General features: G+C 41.5%; 1 protein-coding gene and 1 non-coding gene across 2 annotated transcripts in view; both read right to left on the minus strand.

Annotated features, from left to right (window-relative positions):
- Positions 1-487: 487 nt before the first annotated feature.
- LOC141129166 (uncharacterized) overlaps positions 488-25,251 on the minus strand; it is a 30,573-nt gene continuing 5,809 nt past the window's right edge. Inside the window, exons 2-6 of the mRNA XM_073617004.1 lie at positions 17,659-17,831; positions 12,951-13,103; positions 11,519-11,653; positions 3,068-3,199; positions 488-897 (exon numbers count right to left, since the gene is read on the minus strand). Coding sequence (XP_073473105.1) covers positions 841-897; positions 3,068-3,199; positions 11,519-11,653; positions 12,951-13,103; positions 17,659-17,831 — 650 coding nt within the window. The 3' untranslated portion in view covers positions 488-840. The remainder of the gene's footprint in view (positions 898-3,067; positions 3,200-11,518; positions 11,654-12,950; positions 13,104-17,658; positions 17,832-25,251) is intronic.
- LOC141130715 (U6 spliceosomal RNA) lies at positions 1,867-1,973 on the minus strand. Its single transcript, XR_012242480.1, has one exon. It is a non-coding gene; the product is annotated as a U6 spliceosomal RNA (small nuclear RNA).

Genomic DNA, 25,251 nt, shown 5'->3' on the forward strand with positions numbered 1-25,251 from the left:
TGTACCCCACCACCTCTGCACTAAGAACTGAGCAATCAAACGCAGACGATCACTCAGTTCTCCCCCTCTGCTCTGAGCAGAGAGCTGGGACTGTCAGATGAGCAGATACCAAATAATACCGCACTGAGATATACCGCTTGGAGAGCAAAGCAAAGTCAAAGGGGATTAGATTTGGCTCTGAAATGTGTTGTTTCTATTCTGCAATGAGTCAGTTTTATCATTAATGATGATGTACTCTTGGATGTTTTTTTGGCATTCTCATTGGATTGTATGTGTCTGGATTCTCAACTCTGGGTCCTCTCCCTTTCCCCCTGAGGGGGTTCCCTGTCTTGTGGGGTGCTGCTGAACTGGAGCCAGTATTACCAGTGACTGTTTTTGTGACCTTTAGAAAATCTAAATCCAGCACTCTATTTGTTCTTGTGTTGGGAAGTGTGCAAATAAATGAAATTAAGTGTGAAAAGAAGAAAACGAATGCAGCCACCCCATCTAAAGCTGCAATAAATGACATTTTTATTCTTGGGTTTGGATACACTTTAAGAGATGACTTCTGATTGATGCGTGAGCTTGCTCCAATGGACTATAGCAGAGCAGGTGCAGGTACCACTTTCACCTTTTCTTTACAATGGGAAAAAAAGGAAAAAGGTGACATGTAGATTCTACAACAATCTGGAAAATTGCTTTAAAGGATGGTAGGCACCCTTCCAAGAGTAAACCAATTAACATAAGTAAAAAGAATGGCAAGAAATGACATGAACATTGTTCTTAGTGTTACAGACTAGGTGCCCAAGTTTAAGAAAGTTATATTATATTCTTCAATGATTGCAGACATAACGGCCTCCTTCATTGTTTTTTCTTCCAGGGCCCTTTTGTAGCCTGGGAAACTTTATTGCCGTTTTGCTGGAAAATAGAAAAAAATATAAAATTAGTTTCATTCTAAGGTTTAATTTTGTTCTTGTTAAGGCCAAGTTCACATCTGTGCATGTAGCCACCCAAAAAATGCGGTGTTGTAAAGAAAACACGCAGTTTTTGAGTTAATGGCAGTAGTGAAAAAGCTTCATGCGATTTCAGCGCAGACATTTTTTAAAAAGTAAACTTTCAAATAAATATACTGGCGCAACTGCAGCACGTAGATGTGAACGGGCATTAAACAAGCAAAAAAAAAGATGTGCCAAATCTGCAAAAACTAGGGGTAGAATGAGTCAATAAGAACTATTAGGCCTCGTGCACACTGGACGTTATAATAACATTATAAAAACGCCAGTAGCTGTGCAGTGTTTTTCAACTTTTTTCAACATTTTTGCAATAGCGTTTTTTAGCGCTTATTAGCGGTTTTTAGTGTTTTTCCGTATTTTCTTTTTTTTTTTTGAAGAAAAGTTTTTTTTTTCCACTTTTTTTCAACGGGTCAAAAACGTTAAAAATCGCTGTTTTTGAGCGTTTATCAATGTTTATTAGTGTTAGAGCGTTTTTACAGCTTAAAAACGTCTCTCAGAACCCACTATTTTTGTTTTTATTTTTTTACTGCTCAAAAACGTCACTGCCCAAAACTGCTGATAACAGCCTATGTGTGCAGGGACACATAGGATAACATGATGGAGAGTATAATGACTGTAGAAAAAAACATCTACAGCCAAAAACAGCTGCTGTAAAAACGTCAAAAAACGTCCAGTGTGCATGAGGCCTAATGGTTAACTAAGGGCTTAAACACAAAACATATTTATTTCAAAAACCCACAGGCAGAACACAATAGTGCTGCGGGACAGACTGTGTTGATGGGGGAATTGAGCAATTTTCTTTCCCTCTACCCATAATGTTGCATAGTCTATGGGCTGCTTTAGGCTAAGTTCACAATTAAGCTCAAGCTTCTTCAAGTCTTTAGGGGTGTTTTTATACATGTTTTTCAGGCTTGCCTAGGGGCCATGTTAAACTGCTCTGTATCCTTCTGATTTTAGTATATGTCCTGCCGAAGTGAGGACCATTTTCAGGCTTGATCATTTTCGGTTTAATAAATGGAAAGCTAGTTACTAAGAGGAAAAGCAAGAAATCACATGAAAAACATGCGTCATTCTTGTTTTTCAAGGAATTTTTCAGGTGCTCCCATTGAAGTCTATAGGGACCAAAAACACATAACTGTGCCGCAAAGAAGTTCATATACTTATTCGAGCTTTGAACAACAAGCTTCAAGCAACATGACATTTGGGTGTGAATGGGCACCATAGGATACAATAAGAACCCCAAAAGTGCTTCAACCTGCTCATGTGTGAACTGAGCCTAAAGAAGATACAAATATTATACAGTACAATCACACTGTAATGAGTGTAGCCTCTTAAGAAGTTTCTCAGAGCTATCAAGCTCTTCATAGTTTAGGCCTTGGAAGCCTGGAGGTAGTTGGTGATATAGGAAGCACAACGATACGTAGTTCCATAGCACAGGCTTCAGAAACAACACTCCCAGTAAACCTAGGAAGTGTTCTGTAGACTTTGCAAGGCATCAGAATGAACTTCCGATGAAGGTACAATAGAGTTAAATCCTGATTTTAGCACAGTTGAAGTGCAGGATAGCATTAGCAGCTTACTAATTGCTTATTTTGTTGCTCTGAATAGCTCTTGGTTGTAGTAAGTAAAATGAAGACTTCACCTGCGGTCAAACCAGGTATGACTTAAAGCCCGACTTCAGCACTACTTCTGTTAGATTTGTAACAATTTGATATGACTTCAGTGCTACTTCAGTAAGAGGGGCTGTCCATATCACAGGGAGGAACAGTGATGTTATTAACAAAAGTTTAACTAGCAAAGGATTAATATTTAACTTCTTTCAGCCGCAAGTAGTGCTGATAAGGACACAGGTACGATTTACAGCATAGTCCATGAAAGTGAAATCATTCTGAAGTCCTAAAAAAAAGTAATACATGAACTACTTCTCAAATCGCACTACTTGAAATCATACCTATTAAGCTATTGCCATAGAAACACATTAGATGTTACTTCAGGTACGATTTGTAAATTGCATGTCGTACCCGAAGTCGTACTGGTGTGACCGGGGGCTTCATCAGTTTTGGCCACAAACTTACTTGTGAGACTGAGGTGACTGACACTGTTACTGAAACTGTAGTAGACTGAGATTTGCTTGGTGCAGGTTTCACTTTCGGCTTGGCTCCAGAAGTAGAAGCATAAAGCACAGCAAATGCATTGCTGTCAGTAGTCTATGACATCAACAAAAATACACAAATGAGGAAAGAAGCACATTGACAATGTAGTTTAAATATACTGTGTGTGTGTGTGTGTGTGTGTGTGTGTGTGTGTGTGTGTGTGTGTGTGTATATATATATATATATATATATATATATATATATATATATATATATATATACACAGTATCTGACTGTTATGCCCTGTACACACGGTCGGGTTTTCCGACGGAAAATGTACGATAGGTCCTTGTTGTCGGAAATTCGGACCGCGTGTGGGCTCCATCACACATTTTCCATCGGAATTTCCGACACACAAAGTTTGAGAGCTTGCTATAAAATTTTACGACAACAAAATCCGTTGTCGGAAATTCCGATCGTGTGTACACAAATCCGACGGACAAAGTGCCACGCATGCTCAGAATAAATTTAGAGACGAAAGCTATTGGCTACTGCCTTGTTTATAGTCCCGACGTACGTGCTTTACGTCACCGCGTTCAGAAGGATCGGATTTTCCGATAACTTTGTGTGACCGTGTGTATGCAAAACAAGTTTGAGCCAACATCCATCGGAAAAAATCCATGGACTTTGTTGTCGGAATGTCCGATCAATGTCCGACCATGTGTACGGGGCATTAGAAGCCTTCCTTAATCTAATATTTACCAGTTAACATTACTAACATATGTATGAATGGGTTGGATCTTTATTAGTATAATTGAGTTATAGTATATATATATATATTTATCTCTTCTAGATTTGGAAAAGTAACAAATAGATTTTTCAGTCTGTGTGCATAGATATATAAAGGTTTCATTAGCCTAAGCATTTCTTTGGAGAACTTACATATGGTAATAATTAGCCTTTCCTTCTCCCCATCGCAAATGGGATAAGGTATCACATTTCTTAAAGATACATAGCGGTTTGAATATGTATGAGAATATAAGTTCTTTATAATGTAATATTTCTTGATTAGGATATTAATAAGAACAAGGGCTTTTAAATGAATGAATATATACATATATTGATGTAACATTATTTGATTTAGATGATGGATAAAGTTATATTGTATAAGGTATATGGTATCCAAGGCCATGCCCATTTCCCCAGGGATTCTTATGGAATGACACCGGGAAGGGAAAATGGCTAATTGGGCCCAATTTGGACATTTTCACTTGGGGGTGTACTCACTTTTTGTTGCCAGCGTTTTAGACAATAATTTCTGTGTGTTGAGTTATTTTGAGGGGACAGCAAATTTACACTGTTATACAAGCTGTACACTCAATACTTTACAAAAGATATAGTAAAATATTTATAAAAATGTGAGGGGTGTGCTCACTTTTGTGAGATACTGTGTGTGTGTGTGTGTGTGTACATATACACACACTTTTTTTTTTTTTTTTTACTTATTGCCATCCATGTCCCATTGAGAAGATTTCTTTTCACTTCCTGTTCTAAAGAAACAACCACAAAAAAAGGAAATCTCTCCAAAGTGAGGGATATTTTCATTTACGCATTTGTCATTGCAGGAAGTGCCCCCATTTCCCTCTATTCCTCCTCCGCGACTCGAAATGTAGGATTTTCCCTCACTTTATGTTCCGATGACAATGGTTACTAGCGCAAATCAATAGAGTAAATCTCAATAGGGGAAAAACAGACTAACACCTTACTAGCCAAAACTTTAAAAAGGTTTACTTTACACTTTAACCCTTACTAAATCTTGCCTGAGTTTGATGGAGGTGGTTTTATTTTTTTAGGTGTAAATGTTCTGAGTATAATAAAGAGGATTGATTTAATGCTTTGGCTATATATATATTTGAAATATATATATATATATGTAGATTTAGTACCCATTCCAGATCTTGTCACACTTTAACCCTTTCCTATTACTAGGGTCTGTATGCCTAGAGGGCGGGAAGGATCGGCCAAAGACATGACCACTTTAATTGGCTGTCACAGTGGTCACATGATTGGGAGCTAGTCCCACTGACTCCGGATCATTAAGGTTGAACGAGAGCTTTCATTGACAGCTCTGTCACTTTTCTGGGATGCAATGAATGTGCTCTCAGCACAAAAAGCTCTGCTACCCATGGATAGATATGTGCAGTGTGTGGGTGTTAAAGACCACACACTTTGCTGTAGCACATATGCGTTACATGGACAGCCAGAGGTTAAAGCAGAACTTCGATTGTGCTTTAAATATAACTCTTGTGTGCCTCCTCCCCGCATACTAGGGTTAAATGCTTTTTTTAACCCAGGGGTGAAAGGCAGAGGACTTGCTCCTGCAAGCTTTTAAGCTTTTTCCCCTTCAGATCCGAGACTGACAACTGGTCTCATGAAGCTGCTCCTTTTTTGCGGTTGCACAGCCATTCCCTCAACAACAGCATCATGTACAATCCAGTACCATCAGTCCTGCGTTTTATGTACAGACATCAGGACTTTAAATTGACAATTTTCATGTTCGTCCTTTTCTACATCAATAAGGTTTGGCATTTTTAATAGGTTATATGCAATAATCTTTGTAGATCACATACTTTGACTTAACAACAAAACTAGCAGAGATGAGTAAAAAAACAAACCTACCAACCTGACGGACAGAGATCTCGCTGTCTGGGACCAATCTGATGCAAATATTCTTGTTCCACACATGATTAAACAATTGAAAATTGCACTCTGATGCTACCCAAAATCTTTCTCAATTTTGAGTGGAGGGGAGCTGCGTTTGATCACTTCCCAGAAACTCTCCCACACCCTGCAAGGCTGTTATGGATCAAGCTTGATTTTTAAGCCAAGCTACCATTTTCTTCAAATACTAAAATAAGTAATCCAGACAGGCAGTGCTACACCTAATGTGAACTGAATCCAAAAAATAGAAGAAAAGAATTTATCACAGCTGCTAGCCTTTAACACATGAATACCACAATGTATAAAATTGTGAAACAAGGCAATGCTGTTAAACTAAATTATACAAACATATTAAATATGAAGTGCAATATATAATAAACAGTGCCAGTTAAACATATGCACACATTTGAAATGTAATTAATTAAACTATAGTGTCCATTCCACCATCAATAAAAAGTGCCCCACACATAAATAGAAATATTAATCCAAATAGTGAGAATGTCCAATATTCCACACATGGTGCTCCACACAAAACAGGCATTTCACTGGTGTTCCATCCACTGTTAATAAAGTGGTACGAATCCTTTGGACAGCATAAACTCACCAGAAGACAGGTCAAACACATTCATAGATAATGGAGTATGATCCTTTGTTCCCCTATACCTCCAGAACTCCACTCACAGGAAGGGAAGAAGACAGGAAAATACTCATCTATGAAACTGTAAAATATTTTATTAAAATATATAAAAACAAACAATGCACTAAAATTTGTTGGTGTCTACAAGGTAGTCGGCACAAGCAAGCTTAGCTAGGTTAATAGATCGCAGCTGCTCCACCCGTTACAGGAGACGGAATGCGTTCCACAATGGTTCCTTTAGCTGTTGGCAAACTAGAAGTGACATCAGAGCCGTTCAGATCTAAGGAGTTTATGCTGTCCAAAGGGTGCACATAGGATTTTTGACACCTCGCTGAAATTGTGCAGACTACCTCATGTGGAATATTGCACACTGTCACTGTCTGGAGTAACATTTCCATTTATGTGTGGAGCATTAATTATCAATGGTGGAATAGACACTATACATTTTGCACTGGACTATATTCTGGAAAATATTGTTTCACATTTGTGCATATGTTTAAGTGGCACTGTTTAATATATATTGAACTTCATATTTAAAGCGGAGTTCCACACAAAAATGGAACTTCCGCTTTTTGGAACCCTCCCCCCCTCCGGTGTCACATTTGGCACCTTTCAGGGGGGAGGGGGGTGCAGATACCTGTCTAAGACAGGTATTTGCACCCACTTCCGGCATAGACTCCCATGGGAGTCTATGCCTCCTCCTGTCCCTCCGCGCTGTCTCCTGGGAAACACACAGCTCCCAGGAGATAGCGGGGACCAGTTACGATGCGCAGCGCGACTCGTGCATGCGCAGTAGGGAACCGGGAAGTGAAGTCGCAACGCTTCACTTCCTGATTCCCTCACCTAGGATGGCGGCGGCAGCTGCCGAGAACCGAGCGGGTTCTCGGCGTCGCCTGCCGACATCGCTGGACCCTGGGACAGGTAAGTGGCCATTTATTATGCAGTATTTGTAGCTGCTGGCTTTTAATATTTTTTTTTGGCGGTTTAGGTGGACCCCCGCTTTAATATGTTTGCATAATTTAGTTGATCAGCTTTTCCTTGTTTCACAGTTTTAATTTTACCATTTTCTTCACCACGCATGCTATTGTGCAGAGTATTGCAATAAGCGCTGGAAGCTTCTTGGATACAGTAATACGGCTTTACTTTCATGGAGAAATATATTTCATGTCTTACAGCATGGAGAAACATGAACAGGAAGCAGGAATATACAAGTGCATGCACTGAGATAGAAAATACATCCTGTTATATCATAGAAAACATGAACTATACACTATAATACTACAGTGCCATCTGCTGCATAGATAGGTATAAGGCATACAGTATTGTCAGTTTATAACAACTTTACATTACATGCTGTTGTTCTTTTCCAACACCCCTTCTCAACAGCATGAGCTTTGTCAAATTATATTCAGCTTCTTCTGGAAATAACTATGACATTCCTTCAATAAATGAGTTTTCACTTCCTTTGCATCTTGCATATGGAATTGTTCCAGGATTTCAGAGATTTTCTGGGATTGTTTGAGAAGATAACTTCCATCTTCTTCTCTCTCTATTTGGATTCCCGGATAGTAGCTAATGTTCCAAAGCTCTTTGATTTCAAAATTTTCTTTTAGCTTGTGAACTATCTGATTGTAATCCCCTTCTTGTTCGAAACAAGTTATAGGAGTTGATTTACTAAAGGCAAATCCACTCTGCACCACAAGTACACTTGAAAGTGCACTCGTAAGTGCAGTCGCTGTAGATCTCTGTAGATCTGAGTAGAAGCTCTGAAATGAGGAGAAGGTCTGCTGATTTTATCATCCAATCATATGCAAGCTAAAATACTGTTTTTAATTTTCCTTGTATGTCCCCCTCAGATCTACAGCGACTGCACTTTCAAGTGCACTTTCAGTGCACTTTCAAGTGCACTTGCAGTGCACTTATAGTGCAAAGTGGATTTGCGTTTAGTAAATAACCCCCATAATGTCATCGACATAGATAAGGATGTATATCCATCTGTCTTGTTGATTCTTGGAGTAGAGACAGGGGTCTGCTTTACTTCTTGAGAATCCCTCTCTGGTAAGTACTTTGTTCACTTTCTCATTCCACATCCTTGCAGATTGCTTAAGACCGTAGATGCTCTTCTGAAGTTTACACACAAGTTTGTCTCCTTGTTCAAACCCTGGTGGTTGCTCCATGTAGAGATCTTCCTTAATGTCTCCATATAAGAAAGCAGTTTTAACGTCTAGGTGTTTCACTTGCATGCCCTTCCCGACTGCAACGTTAATAAGCGCTCTGATGGTGGAGTGTTTTACAACGGGAGTGAATGTTTCATCGTAATCTTCACCGAATTTCTGGGAGTAACCCTTGGCAACTAGTCTGGCTTTGTATTTGTGGATATTCCATTCTGCGTCTGACCTTACTTTGAAAGTCCATTTACTTCCTATAGTTTTGCGGTTAGGAGGGAGCTCTGTGAGTGTCTAGGTTTTATTTTCTTGAAGTGACTTTAACTTCTTCTGCTGAATTTCTCCATTTATTGGCTTCACATTTTCACAGTTTTTCTACATCTTAACCTGCTGCATAGATAGGTATGATGCATAAAGTATTGTCAGTTTATTAACAACTTTACATTACATGCTGTTCTTTTCCAACAGATACCACATAGGCAGGTGTAATTAGTAATTTTGCCACTAGGTGACTCTGTACCAGAATAGTGTCTGGTACAGCAGGTAGTGACACTAGGTGTTAGGCTCCTTTTAAGGTAGAGCCCTCCCACAGGTGATGTCAGGGGTGAATCAGCAACAATACAGTATATAATCTAGATGGGGAGGGACACACACAGTCTTGGGGCATAGGAGCCAAACACTCCACACTCATGAGCATGTAACCAACACAAGTAGGCCCTGCACAGGGCAAGATGCTGGGTTTAGTGGACCTGTATGCAGGAGGAGCTGGCTGTAGTCATTCTGTCCCTTATGAAGGTGGAGGCTAGGGTGGATTGCAAAAGCCCTTTTAGACCAGGCTGGAGATCCCTGTATGAGGTTTCTTCCCTGGAAGGTTCCCGGGAGAGGTGTACCCAACTAGAAGGTGTTTACAGAGAGCAAAGTCCTTTAAGTACTGATGACCCTGGGCAGAAGAGAGACTGTAGGGAGATGGCTGTGAGGTGCTGCATGTGCTTTCACCTGTGTCTGCTGTGGATCATCCACTTTATGTGATTGACTATGTATGTCAAGTGACTCAGGAATGTATGTCCTTGTGATGCGACTGTCTTGCCAATCCCTGAACAACCAGTAAAGTGCAGTGAAGTTATTTATTGTGTGTGTAGCACTGACCCCCGAAGGAGCTGCTGATATTTAATTGGGCCTGTACTCTGCTATCCTTACCCCCTATGAATTTGCTCAACCCACTTGACACAGCTGTGGTGCAATGTTGGTGTGAAGCTTAACACTCAATGACACTCCCACAATATGCAATACACAATAATGTACCTTTTGCCTTTACCTGGATATCCGTAGGTTCACCTGCAGAATAATTAACAACACATCTACACATTGAAATTGACCAGAATGTAATTTTACTGGGACTGGTATGAACAGTAAATACAATAACAGCACTGCCACACAAACGTAATGTGACAATGCACTGAACTTTCACAACTGGTTAAGGGATAAAGATTTCTGGGATAATCGTCTACAGGTGCGTCTCCAAGTGGGACTAGTGCTCAGAGTGAACAATGCCTTACGCTGGGCATCTTCCCACTTCCAGCACGCTGTACCAACACAGTAATGTAAAGTTATACATACAGCGCAATACAATTGTTAATACACTCCTCCTGTTTTAAGATGCAGTCCTTTGTCACTGTGCTTGAACACAAGGCCCTACAGTGAAAGATGTAGTCTTTGATCTTCTGTCTTCTGCTAGCTATAATACTGCAGTGATTGTAATCCAAGAGTTTGACAAGCAAAGCAATAATGTAGAATAATAATTGACACCGTTATTGCTGTGTAACACAATTATAACTGCCTCCAGTACAGTTGTTTGTGAAACGCACAGGATCAGTTCTCATCAAAGTATAGGCTTGAGGCCGGCTTAAACTCAGTCTGCTTGTATGAGATCCCCTATGCGGAACTACAGGTCTCAGCAAATACTGTGGTATGAGTCTGAGTGTGTAAAGTGCGTTAAAGAACTATGGGCGTCTGCCCTCTCACCACACCAGGCCTGGATGAATGGATGCCTCCGTTTCGCTGGTCTGAGTCCTGCCGTCAGTCAGCTCTACCACGCTGCACCACTCCGCAAGACTTTCAATTGGCTCCGTCAGACGTCTCTGGATCCTTCCCGATCTGGTCATACTGTCCCTCCAGCACACAGGTGTAAGGCAGAGTCACTGGTTGTTCTGCTCCGCAGATGTAGGCCGTGGCTCTCTGGACCACCTCCTCTCTGATCCTCACAGGCATGCCACGCGTCCAGAAGAGAAAGAAAATGGCTGCACAGAGCTTTTTATATCCTACCCAGCATGCAGTTCAGCCACTCGGTGTTCATGGGTAGGTGAGTGGGCATTCTGGGTAGGTAGATCCTTTCACAAGGTAAACATTAAGTCACTTCCTGTGAGGGCTTATGTGAAAGATTAACAAGTCTATTCCTGAGTATACCAGTAGAGGGAGCCAAATACTAATTTATAACATTGTCACTGTTTAGCATTACATGGCATTAAAAGGCAAAAATACCAGGGCTACATGTGGATATTCTTTCTTTGGAATATAAAAGGTCCATGGCCGGGAATGCCGTGAGGAGGCCTATAGCAAGAAACAGGGCACAAGATGGTGGAGAGTTCGGCCTTAGCAGGCGAGATTGGGTTCTAGCAGGGCTGGAGTGGGGGTAGGGCCTTGTGCTTGGGCACCAAAACTAGTCAACCACAAGGTCCCTCTTATAACCAGACATTGGTGTAGGCCTGCAGGGAAAATCAAATTCTGCCTAATGCTAACCATATGGCTTTGTCCATTTTGGGTGGAACTTATGTAATTTTTGTTCATACCATGTATGGGCATCCTAACAAAAGCTTAATGACCTTTTAAAGTTGAACAGGACCATTATCTCACCTGAGTAGTATAGGTTGCCATAGAAGGTACATTTGCTGCAGCACGGGGGACAGCTTTACTTTTTTGTGGAGTTCTTCTTGGAGCAGCTTTGTTCATGTTTGGAAGTGACATACCAGCTGCATCTTTCTGGTAAGCCTTAAATGATGTAACAATAAAATTATGGTAAAGATATTTACTTTGAAACAAATTGCAAAGACATTAACACTTTGGGGGTTATTTACTAAAGGCAACTCCACTTTGCACTACAAGTGCACTTGGAAGTGCAGTTGCTGTAGATCTGAGGGGGACATGCAAGGAAAATAAAAAACAGCATTTTTGCTTGCACATGATTGAATAAAAAAATCAGCAGAGCTTCTTCTTATTTCAGAGCTTCCCCTCAGATCTACAGCGATCTACATCATCGACTGCACTTCCAAGTGCACTTGTAGTGCACTTGTAGTACAGAGTGCATTTGCCTTTAGTAAATCAACCCCTTTGAGTTTTTCTGTTAAAAGAATATTATAGTTATGGCTGCGTTTTATTTACAGTAGGTCCTTGAAAGATGGCAAAAAAATTGTGCTAGGGAGATTTCTTTTCACTTCCTGTCTTGAAGACACCACAGCACAGCTAGTGAAAAGTAATCTCTCAAAAGTCAGGAGAAATCCCATCTTAGACAATGGTCTAATTAAATGGTCTATACAGGGATCAAAAAAAGGGGAATCACAAATAATATAGGTCCACCGACTCAACCACACATATAGGAGAGGACCACGCACCCAGAGAGCAGCATAAACAAAAAAAAGAAACGGATTTCATACAGTTATTAATATATATTACTATATATAAAAATAAAAAACACAAAATTACCTCCAACCCAATACATTAAAAGAATTTCACAACGTTGTCAATTGCTAAAAACAAGCCCTAATAGCACATGAAATTAGGTACTTGATAAAGTGGCACATCGTGCAGATCGGTGATAGCTAGTCAGGTACTGTAATATCTACACTGGGTAAGGCCACAATATACAACCAAATAGAATCCTTAAGGCCCCTTTCACATGGGCGCCTCCATGTAGCGGATTCCGCTTGCTCAAAGGGGATCGCTCCGCTGATCCCCACTGAGCAGGCTGATAACAGGTCCGTGTCTGCTCCGCTATGCAGAGCGGAAACAGGCACAGTCCCACTCTCCTCCATGAGGAAATCGGATGGAAATGGACCGACTGTCCATTTCCATCTGATCTGATCCGCTGGACAGATGGAAAATAGGACCACCATCCAACTGTTTTTTGCAGGCAGGATCGGATGGCGGCAGGTGTCAGCGGAATGTGTCTGCTGACATCTGCCGCTCTATAGGGGAGACTGGAGGGTCAGGTCAGGTCCACTTGAAAAACCGACAGCTCAATTAATTGCAAAATGTCGCTCATGAAATCACATAAATATTGTAAACCTACCTGAGCATCCCCTGTCGCAAGCAACCCTGCTTTGTCTACTTGTTTGCTATCTTCCTGACTGTTTTGTATGGATAAACCATTGATTTTGAAGGACAGCTGGGCTATAGAAGTAACAGAGGCTTCAGCCTTACATTCCACGTTCACGTAAGTGTCCTGTAAAGGGAAATAACAGTTTTTTGGTTTTCTTTTGCCTTTTCTTATATTTGTCTAATTGAATAAATTAAATAAAAATTTAAATGAATTAAAGATGGAATGTGATAGAATGTTTCAGTAGAATGGGGTAGTTTCTTGCTAGTCATTATGCACTAACCTCTTAAAGTAAAGGTAGATCATAAGTAGGAAGGCTGGCCACAGGCCAGCCTGAATTTGTAGGAGGAGGCTCGTCCTATAAATATCTGTCCCATTCCTCCCCATTCCGTCGGCGTTTCTCTTCATGTTATCACGTGTACAGCGTCATTTCCATCAACACCGTTTACATTGTTACCTGTCACGTTTATGGGTATCAACGGATTGAGATGAACGTTTTTAATTTGCTTGTGTGGTGTCAAGTCCCCTCATCCGTTACACATACGTTTCGACATTTCACAACACTCATATCTTTGTCTGACACGTTTTCAGGTATCCAAGGCCTGAGTTTACGTTTTTAATTTGCCTGCTATGCCTCAGGTACTAATTCACTTCCACCATATGGAATACACTCATAGCACCTCACCTTTTTTCTAAGGGGGAAAAAAAAAAAAAAAGTGGGGAAATTTATAATAAATAAATTATTTGCTTTGTTCTCAGTCAAATAGGTCATGTCACAGGCGGCGGATATAGAATATTTTGCTTCCATCCCTCCTTCTCCGGCCAGGGGTTCAGTACATGGCAGTATGCCCTACCTAAGATCCTGGAGCATCCCCAGACTCATGGCTGAACTACAGCGCAGGGGTATCTCATACTCGGCTTCGGCTCGCAAAGCTGAATTTATATTCCCAGTGCATCAGGCTCCATTCATGAGCAAGTCACCTTTCCTTCGGTCGGGTTATCCCTCTCACAATTCACTTCACCCTGAGCTCATTGGCAACCTCCTGTCAGGAGCTACGAGCCAGGGTTGAGGTGTTGGAAAGCCATTCATGCCTGGCCCCAGAGGACTCACCATTCCCGGCACATCAGCGTTTTCCAGGTCCCCCTTGGTTGGACCTTTAGCCTCAGGTAATGACGCCAGTTCTCTTTCTGTTACTCCGGCTCATTTCATTCCAGCAATATCAAGAAAATATTCTAGATGGTAAAGACGTGAATTTAGCTTCCCTTTTGTTAGCGGCCCACGATATAGCTGACTACAATCAGATTGGTGGTGAGGTCTCCGTAGTGGCAAGACCAGGGACCACAGGCTTAACCATAAGCTCTCCTTTTCAGATTTAGCCCTTGCCTTCATGTCTTTAGGGACGATATTAGCTCTGTAAGTGAATGCTAGAGAATTCCCCGCTTATCTGCAGAAGCTTATGGCAGTTTTTCTGCACTTAACATCCCACTGGCAAATAAGGAAATTGAAGGCCTGGTTACTACACTCACTTTCCTAGGGATCATGTTAGATAATCAGTCTATGCAGGCTAGTCTGCCTGCGAATAATGTTGCAAGAATCAGACCGTGTCCATGGGTTACGATCTCCCAAGTCTGTTCCAGGAAGGATTTGCAATCACTGCTAGGCATGCAAACTTTGCCATGAGAATCATCTCCCAAGGCAGGCTTTTTATTTCTTGGGTGTTGGCACTGTTACCTTCAGCCCCCGACTCGGATTCTCAGGTCAAACTAGATTCCGTGTTTTTTTTTTTCCAATTTACATTTTTGGGACGGGTTCTTTCAGCACTGGAATGGCATCACCATGTTCATCCCTGCAGTTGCGGTGTGTCTCCTCAGGTCATTACTGATGCTGCAGCTACCAAAGGCTATGCAGCAATTTTTGGCACTCACTGGTTAGCAGGACCATGGTCGGATGATTGTCTGGCTATTCCCAGGTTTGCAGACGTCAGCTTTGGTTGAGATTACCCCATAGGGTCTGCAGCGCAGGTGTAGGTTCACTTATGGACAGGTAACACTGTAAAGTTGGCCTCAGACAATCAGGCTACCTCCTAGATCTTCAGCAAGGTAGGTCCAGTTCATTACTGATCATGGCTTTCGTACGCAGGCTCATTTGGCAGTCTCTCCAGTTCAAATTGCAGTTGCGCTATAGGTTCATTAATTGGTATACAGAATACAGCTGCGGACGCTCTATATCTCATTTTTAATTATCCAATGTTTTCCAGCAGGTCCCAGATGCCTGTGTCATCCCATCCCACACTTCTCACTTCTAACGATGGATTAGATACCCACCAGGCTATCACGGTAGTGTTGGTCGACTGCCAACACGGGGAAGGCTTATAACACGGCCTGGAATACTTTCCAGACTTATCAAGCATGATACCCTAGGCCTGATTGTTACAACATTTGATGCCTTCTGACTTTGTGGCCTACTGCCTCTCACAGCTTGAACTGTCCCACAACACCATTAAGACATACTTGGCAGGAATCCTACATTTGCATCGTTACGGCATTCCGATAGGCCATCTATATTCTCGGCACATTCCATTGAGGCCATTCTTAAGGGTATCCAGATGGGTAACCCCTCTACCACGGCCTTATCACAGCGCTCTTGGTCAAACATTATTGCACCCTCCTGATGAACTTGGGTTGGACCCTAAGTCGTACTCAGGTCTTTCTTTCAGGATAGGGGCTGCTTCAGCGGCCTCTCGCCAGGGGGTTCCTGGTCATATTATCAAGAGGTTAAGTAGGTGGAAGTCATCATGCTATTCCAGGTAGATTCCAGATCCACACATTGAGATGTCCCATGCATTTGCACACTTGATTAATATGTGGTGCAGTTGTTTCAAATAAACCTCCTCTTCATGATCATCCTACTGTCTTTATTTTTGCCCCCTTTTAGGCATACTGACCACGTGACCATGGCACACCCAGGTCACTTTCCCGCTTTCCTCCATTACCTTTCCTTGATTATCTTCAAGAGACTCTGAGTACAAGTAGGAAGGCTGGCCGCAGGCCACTCTGTATTTGTAGGAGGAGGCTCGCCCTATAAATATCTTCCCCTTTCCTGTCTGCGTTTCTCTTCACGTTATCCCACCCACCCATTCCCTTTGTTTTACTTCTTCTTTATTTCCAATTACTTATTGGGTATGCCCCCTTTTAGGCATACTAACTACGTGACCACGGCACACCCCAGGTCACTTTCCCGCTTTCCTCTATTACCTTTCCTTAATTATCTTCTGACTCCGAGTACAACTGTAAATAGTTTCTTTCTGAATGACTAGGGTTAAACGTGAGTAGAAATAGTCATTCCCAGGACCTACATAATTACAGTAGATGTACATGCACGTTAGTCTGTGCACATTAAGGGCATACACATTAAATGGTCAATTCCCACTAATATAGACTTATATAAGGATGTTTCTGGATGGTGACATCAGTAGGTCATGCGTTCATAACATGTGTTCCATTGGAAGCCGATTTGACAATTAGAGACAGAGGGAGGAGCACTGTCACCTAATAATATGAAGTGCCTGAGCAAAAATGAAATTGAAAAATGCCGATAATTAATTGGGCTGCCAATACAAAGCTTTTTTTTTTTTGGACAAAGTAGTGTCAGCCCTGCCCAGTGTTTTTTTTTTTTTTTGCTAAACTGCTCAGCCATTCCCACTCCCATCTCGTGGAGATAACATAGGAAGTGTGCAGAGGACACAGGAGAATTCTGAACTTCTTGACAAGATCAACATTTTATTTGCGCTTAAACTGATATAACAAAATGCTCACAATGGTATACAGAACAGATCAAAAGGGAGCATGGTCCAGTGTTAAAGTTCAAATATACATTAACCCTTCTTTAGTTTTCATGCTGAAAAGAGGGAAGGTCAAGTTAGAAAATCCGTTTTATAACCAGATGTTCCTATGTCAGAAGTGCTCTCAATAGCATCCGAGGTGTTCCCCTAATGGCTTATTAGCATGGACGTGTCCAATATACATCTGTATAATACACAATAATTTGCTGGCAAAAAGATCCTGCATAGTTGCTGTATGCATGAACATCTGTTCAACATTTATATACGTACAACAAACTCCCACACTGCTGATTACACGCTGTCGGTCTTAATAAGTCAATGATGTGCTAGTAGCGCATGTGCAGAAAGTCCTTGGGGAGTCATTCATGAATGACTACTTAAGGTCATTCTGTGCATAAACTGGTGCATTAAAGACTCGATCAGATTGATAGTATGTAATCAGAGATGCAGAAGCTGCTGATTACACATGGTTAATTATGACAGGTTGGTCACGAGCAGCAGTGGTGGCTAATAGGGTCCCCCTTCTCTACCCACCCTATGTTAGCACAAACGTTTACACCCACATAGCACCAAATATGGCCAAAATTACAGCCCTAGATGCAACTGTGTCCTATTTTTTTGTTTTTTGCTGCTAGACACAGCTGTGTAAAGCCCATAGACTAGTGTACGCTTATGTACAAAACTTGCCCTAAATGGATGAGTGTAGTATAGGACCTTTTGCATTAGGCAGTCTATTCACTTCTGACCAGTTTTAGCTGCAGCAAGAGAACAACTGTAAACATTTTCAGACAAAACTTTCAGGAGAATATTGAGGAATTTATCAAGTCTGTAATACTTACTGATTTTCTCCAGTGTTGTAGCACTGTTTCTATGGCCTGTTCCTTTGTGCTGTTAGCAAGAATAAAAATATTCTGGTTATTCAGGTACTGAAAAATAAAGCATCGGTAAACCTTTTTCCGGCGCAAGAGCTCTTCAGCCTTATTACTCTCTTGTATGATTTTCTCAATAAGTTCTGAAAATAAAATAAAAATATAGCTGTGAGTAAGTTCACTCAAAACTGATATTTCCCATATGGGTAGATGGCAGTGATTGAATCACCCCACTTCTTCATTTTACGTCATTGTCTAAGCCAGAGCTTCCAGCTACGCCTAGATTCTGTGGCATTTACAGGCAGGTCTCCCTTGAGTTTTAGCTTCTGGACATTCATACTTTTATTTAGGCCAATTAAGGTAAAGCATGTATTGCGGTTGCACTCCTGTTAAATGGCACTCCAGTGCACTAGAGGAAAACACCTTCAACACACCTATGTTAAAACATCAGGCCTAAAAAAGTACTATTTTAGTTAACCCCTTTCCACCGCCGCCTCGCAGCCCTTTAAGGGGTTCTACATGCCAGGAGGAGGAGGTGAGTATTCCGATCATGTAACCACTGTGATTGGCAGTAACAGCAGTCACATGATCGGAAAGCTCCCGATCGCAAGTATGCATCGGGAGCTTTCTGGTACCTGTCGGTTACTGCACTGGGAGCGTGTTCTCAGCACAGTAAATTGTTTACATAGGGACGCATATATGCAGCCACTCCGCGTTAAAGCCCACCCACCAAAAGGCAGTATATACCAGTGATGGCGAACCTTGGCACCCCAGATGTTTTGGAACTACAATTCCCATGATGCTCATCCACTCTGCAGTGTAGTTAAGCATCATGGAAAATGTAGTACCAAAACATCTGGGGTGCCAAGGTTTGCCATCACTGGTATGTACTGTATGCATACAGCCACCAGGAAGAGGTTAGAGTGAAATTCCACTCAAATTCTAGCTAAGCCTAAACCTGATCCCACCCCCGTTCTAAGCCTATTCTAACTACCCTGTGAAAGACAGGATAATTATACTTACCTATTCTGAAGCCGCTCTGGTCCAGTCAGATGATTGGGTCCCAGCACCGACTTCAGCGTAGAAGAGAGGGAGCGACAACGGAAGGTGTGTGATCTGATCATGTGACTGGACCTGACCCACCTCTGAATAGGTAGAGTATAGAGTAAATATACTGGTATAGACCTCTTTCTAGCTAAGAATATGGGTGGGAGTAGATTTAGCCTTAGCTAAAATTTGACAGGACTTCAACTTTAAAGTAATACTACAGGCTCATGTTTTTTTTTTTCTTAAACAAGAAACATGTCATACTTACATGCTCTGTGCGGTGGTTTTGCACAGAGCAGCCCCAATCCTCCTCCTCTATTTTGGTTTTCGGTTTAACCATTTGCCGACCATGCAGTAGCAAAATTACAGCTACAGCACTGTCGGCCAGTTCTGAGAGGGCGTTATATGACGCACTCCCGTGATCGCACCACCCATGCCCTGTGATCGCTGTGTCCTTCGTATACAGCTGACCACAGATCAGGGTAAAAAGTCGATCACAGCTGATCATGATGTAAACACACTTGCCGGTTATTGGCTTTCCTTTCCTCACGCTGTCACAGCATGAGGAGAGGAGAGAGACTGTAACCGGCTAGTGTGAAAGGGGACATCTGCACTGATAATCAGGGCACTGATCTTCAGTGTCCTAATGATCAGTACAGCCCCAACAGTGCCTATCAGTGCCCATCAGTGCTGCCTATCAGTGCCCTTTAGTTCTACCTATCAGTGCCCTTCAGTGTCGCATATCAGTGTTGCATATCAGTGTAGCCTCATCAGTGCCTCCTTATCAGTGCCCATCAGTGCCACCTATCAGTGCCCTTCGATGCTGCCTATTAGTGCCGCCTTGTCAGTGCCCATCAGTGCAACCTATAAGTGCCCATCCATGCAGCCTCATTAGCACACATCCGTGAAGGAGAAAAATTGCCTGTTTGCAAAATTTTATAACCAACACTAAAAAAAAACTGTTTTTTTCTTTTTTTTTTAATATGGTCTTTTTTCGTATGTTTAGCAAAAAAAAAATAAATAAATAAAAACACAGTGGTGATTAAATACAACCAAAAGAAAGCTCTGATTGTGTGAAAAAAAATTATAAAAATTTTATATGGGTACAGTGCTGCATGACCACGCAATTGTCATTCAAAGTGTGACTGCGGTGAAAGCTGAAAATTGGCCTGGGCAGGAAGGGAGTGCCCAGTAGGCAAGTGGTTAACACAGCTTTAACAATGTTGGCAACCCTGCCCAGTTCTCCTTTGTGGACTGCAGAATACTTCCTTCCATAAATAAATTACACTAAGTATGGCCTTTAGATTTACCAAAACCATATAATATGAGGTCAAACCGAAACACTTTAAATTTTTATGCAATCCTGCAGGCCCTTGTACTACATAGTTGAAGGTAAATCTAAAGGAAATCAAACAATAAAATTGTATAATATACAGTGTGGCCAGCTTAAGCAATCATTGTGACTCCAGGGCAGGAAGTGTGTTATTGGCAGGATGCCTAGGATACAACTATTTGTAGTTTCCATTGGATGTAACAACATTGTCACCCTATGATAGGAAGTGCCCGAGAAATGACCTTCACAGCAGAATTTTCAGATAATACTTTAATTAAAGATGCAGATAAACACTGCCAGACTCTCTGGGAACTTAAATCTGAATTCCAGATATGGGTATTTTTGTATAGTTTGAGCCATTGTACCTATGAATGTTCCATACCTGGCCCATCACCCTCAAAGCTGGAAATCATAGTAGTAGGCACCATTACCACTGTGCTCTCCACTAGCTTCTGGGTCCTGTGTTGCAAATCATTCTCTGAATGGATAAAGTGGAGAGGAGGGATGGTGATGTCACAACCTCCACTTCATCCAATCAGATAATGCTTTGTATTCATTGAGAAGATGCAAACGGTTCTCTGAATGGTGCCCGTGCCAAGGGAGGCAGTGAACTCCTCTAATCCCAACTCAGGGCAGCCCCACAGCATGGGACTTAGAAATTAGTGAAGATTGGTGTAGCGGTGCCTACAGTGATTTTCAGCTTCCAGAGGGATTGGCCAGGTATGGAACATGCATAGTTATATCGGTTCAAGCTGGACCAATGTAACTATGCACTAATAGCCATACCTGGAAATCAGCTTTCAATTCAGAAATATATCTTAACAAGCAAATAATGAGATATTTACTGGTACAGGATATTTCCTGGAACAAATATTTCAATAGACAAATCTTGAACAAATGTGGACAAGTTTATGGCACCCTTCTGCGAAAAAAGAAGAACCCACAAGAAACTTGCAACTTACCAAAGCAATTGCCACCATAATTGTTTTTTCCATATTCAGTAAAAATCAAACTTTGCTTTTGATTTTAGTTGTAGATTCAGCAGAATATTCTAAACAATACAACAAATATAATGGCATGGACAAACATGAGGGTTCTCTTAACCCAATATTTCATTGCACAGCCCCTTAGAGCAGGGGTAGGCAACCTCGACCCTCCAGCTGTTTTGAAACTACAAGTCCCATGAGACATTGCAAGACCCTAACAATCACAAGCATGACTCCTAGAGGCAGAGACATGATGGGTCGAGGTTGCCTACCCCTGCCTTAGAGCAGTGGTTCTCAACTCCTGTCCTGACCCACCAACAGGCAAGGTTTGCAAGATAACTGAAATACATCACAGGTGATATCATTTGCTGCTCAGTGATTGCAGTATCCTAGTATCCTAGTCTGTATCTCCCCAAGGAAACACTTAAAGAGTTGAGAACCACTGACTTAGAGGAAAGTGATTTCTTTAGCTTTCAGTGAAACCTCTGCACCTGCCAGCAGGTAGTTGGCATAGTTGTCCACTGTAACGACACCCCGAGTATGAAAGGGGTTAAAGCCGTTTAGGACATTCCATACCCAAACACAAAGGCAGCTATCGAACACTTCAATCAGCCAAACAAGGAACCCATACAAATAATTCTCCCCCAAGTACGAGACAAGGCTCTGTCTTGAGGTTCAAGCAGCAGTTAAACTTTATTCAAACACATGTTATACAGATCCCACTTCAAAACACTTCCCCCCACCCTTGGAAAACAGGGCGGGTTAAACTGTCCACTGACAATGGACACACAGGTCAGGTGTGTTTAACTTCTCATCAGTAAACAGTCTTAACAGGGGGGCTACTGGAGGATTCCCCCCTCCCTCTTTCCTCACAGCAAGACACTCAGGCATTCCATAATAGTTGAGGCAGACAACCACAATAGACAATAGAATACAGTCACACCCCAACTATCACAGCAAATAGTACACAACATAATGAGACAGCACACATTATATATACAGCATTGAGTCTGACTAGCACAGATCATAGTGGGGTTCTCATTCACCCTGTGCCCCTATTAGTGACTCCCGTCACATCCACTCTTGACCAAACTACTCCAGCTGCCTCAGTTTGAAGGATCCTTTTTCCAGATGGCACGTTTTCAGCCCTTTCCATAGAGTTCCAAAGTTCAATAGGATTCAGATCAGGGCTCATAGATGACCACTTCAGAATAGTCCAATGTTTTTTACTTATTAATATGATTATACAGGATTTATATAGCGCCAACAGTTTACGCAGCACTTTGTTAGTTATCCTTGGGTGCTTTTCGCAGATCATTGTCCTGTTGGAAGATCCATGATCTATGACTGGGTCAGAGTTTCTGACACTGGGCAGTAGGTTTTATTACAGATTTTCTTGATAGTCCAGAAATTTGAGATGAGATGTGCCTAGCACAGATTTAGGCCAACCCCCTGCCAAACGCAGCAAAGCAGCCCTAAAACATAACTGGGCCTCCTCTATGTTTCACAGTAGTTGCAATGTTCTTTGCTTTGAAAGCCTCCTATGTCCAACACATGGCTGAAAGCTCAACTTTTGCCCAAAAGCTCAATTTTTGACATATCTGTCCAAAGGACATCTTTCCAGAATCAGTGTGGCTTGTCAATATCCAGTTTAGCAAATTTCAGTCTGTTTTTTTTATGTTTTTCCTTCAACAGTGGAGTCCTCCTGAGTCTTCTTCCTTTGAGCCCACTGTCACTTAAAGTGACGCTAAACTCAATTGTTCTAAAATATCAAGTATATTATGGCTCAGTTTTTTTTCTGTTTAAAAGGTCTCTTATACTGTAATTGTTTTCAGGCTTCATTTTTGTCCTTTGCATGCTCTCTATCCTCTACTGATGTATCTTACCTCAAGTAGTATAGAGCGTGCATTATTTCTGGCCACATGATACGTTCTATGCGTACTGCAACTCCTATAGAGTTGAATGTATCTGAATGACGTAGTCCATCTCAGGGGTGAGCAGGAAAGGGTGGCTAAGTTCACATACACAAGGGAACATGGAGAACAAATATAGCCACCTGAGAAGAGGAAGTCTGAGAAGAACAGAAAAAAGCATGTATTTGAGAGTGATGAAGCAAAGGAAGAAAGAAATAGAAGGTATGTTCTACTTATATTTAAACATACTGATTTTATTTTATTTTATAAAAAATGTGAGTTTAGAGTCATGGACACTGATCTATCTTGACCTTGGAGTTCAGCTTATTTGAAGGTTTTGCTTGGCTCTTTGTCTACCTACACTAACCTTCTGTGCAATCTAGGACTGATTTCCTCTTCAGGGCTACACTCCCATGGACCTTAAACATTAAACTAATAATAATATCTGAAAATATAGTCACAGGAACATCCTGCTACTTGGAGAAGATTTTATAGCCTTTAATCTAGGTTCACATCTGATGCGGTTGTGGTTGATGCGTTTTTCAGGCACATTTTGCGGTGCGTTTGCATTTTTAAACCTGCATTTTTGATGCATTTTGCATGTGGTTTTTGTGCATTTTGCCTTTTGTTTTCTTTAAAAAATCTGTGTATAGCTGCTTGCTAAGGAGCGGACCGGGAAGCCGGCTGCTGCATTCCTCACAACCAATGAGTCATCAGCTGTCAGCTGAATGTAAAAAAAAGAAATGCTGGCAAAAATATATGTGAACAAAATGGCGTGGGGCCCCCCCAAATCCAAACCAGGCCCTTATCTGAGCATGCAGCCTGGCAGGTCAGGAAAGGGAGGGGAGGAGCGAGTGCCCCCCTGAACCATACCAGACCGCATGCCCTCAACATGGGGAGGTGCTTTGGGGGAGGAGGGCTCTGCTCTGCCCCGCCTTATTGTGAGGTCACCGGCCCAGCTTGTACCTATTTAAGAACTGGTATGGTTCAGGAGGGGGCGCTCGCTTTTCCCCTCCCTTTCCTGACCTGCCGGGCTGCTTGCTCAGATAAAGATCAGATACAGATTTGGGGAAGCAGCTGGGAAGCCACCGAGGAGGAGAAGTAACTGGGAAGCAGCCGAAGCCACCCCAAAAGCCGCCAAGGAGGAGAAGCAGTGGGGAAGCCGGCGAAGCCGCCTGTGACCTGGATGGGGTAAGTAGTGCGGGACGATCGACCAACTGCACGCAATAATATCAAACAGCACAATGGCTACCTTTCTCCAATTAAAAAGGCTTACTGATTGATTACAAGATTGAATATGTGTGATACTAATTACAGAAAACAGTTATATATCACTATGATCCGATTTAAAATAATTTCTAGGGGTGCCAACAACTATCCATTTTAGAATATATTTGCATGGTTAGCAATCTCTTTTCCCACTCTCTTTGCTGTACAAAATGGCATGCAGGTATATATGCAACAATTGCTTTTGATTTCACCATTTTTCAGGAGCAATGAAACATTGATTCAATCAGCTCTAAGGCCCCATACACACCTTAGCGCTTTGGAGCTTGAAGCTCCAAAACGCTGGAGGAGAACAAATCAATTATTCTCTATGGTTATGGTTCACATCTCCACTCCAAGTGGCCTGAAGCCATTTATTCTCATAAAAATGAATAGAAACGCGCCATTCACGCGGTTTTGTGTGCATATTGAAATAATATATGACCAAATAAATGTAAAATAAATACACACATAACTAAAAATCATCATAAATAAATAGAATAAATTAATAATATGTAATAATACATAAATAATAATTAACCCTTAACCTTAAAAAATATTAAATAACTTATGATTATTATTATCATTATTGATAATAATAATAATAATAACTAATAGTAATAATAATAGTAAAATAATAATAAACACCAAAAAAACGAACAAAACGGAATAAGTTAATAATAATTTATATACTTTGTGTTAGGGTTAGGATTAGAGGTGCGCATCTTCACTGGCCTCACGATTCGATTCGATTACGATTATCATGTCAACGATTCGATTCGATTCCGCGATGCATCACGATGCATCACGATTACAGCCGAGGTGCGCATGGTTTTCATCAAAAAAAATTCAAGCTGTCAGGAGAACTCCATTTTTTTTTATTCGATCTTTTCTTTAAAAAAAAGACAACACTCCCTGCATGTAGCAAAGTCTAAACACAGCAGACAACAACTTAAAGGAGTTCCAGGCTCTCCCCAAAATACTAGGGGAGATGGTCAGAGACTGCAGACATGGTACA

This window comes from Aquarana catesbeiana, linkage group LG02, assembly GCF_042186555.1.
Source record: "Aquarana catesbeiana isolate 2022-GZ linkage group LG02, ASM4218655v1, whole genome shotgun sequence".
Taxonomy (NCBI): Eukaryota; Metazoa; Chordata; class Amphibia; order Anura; family Ranidae; genus Aquarana; species Aquarana catesbeiana.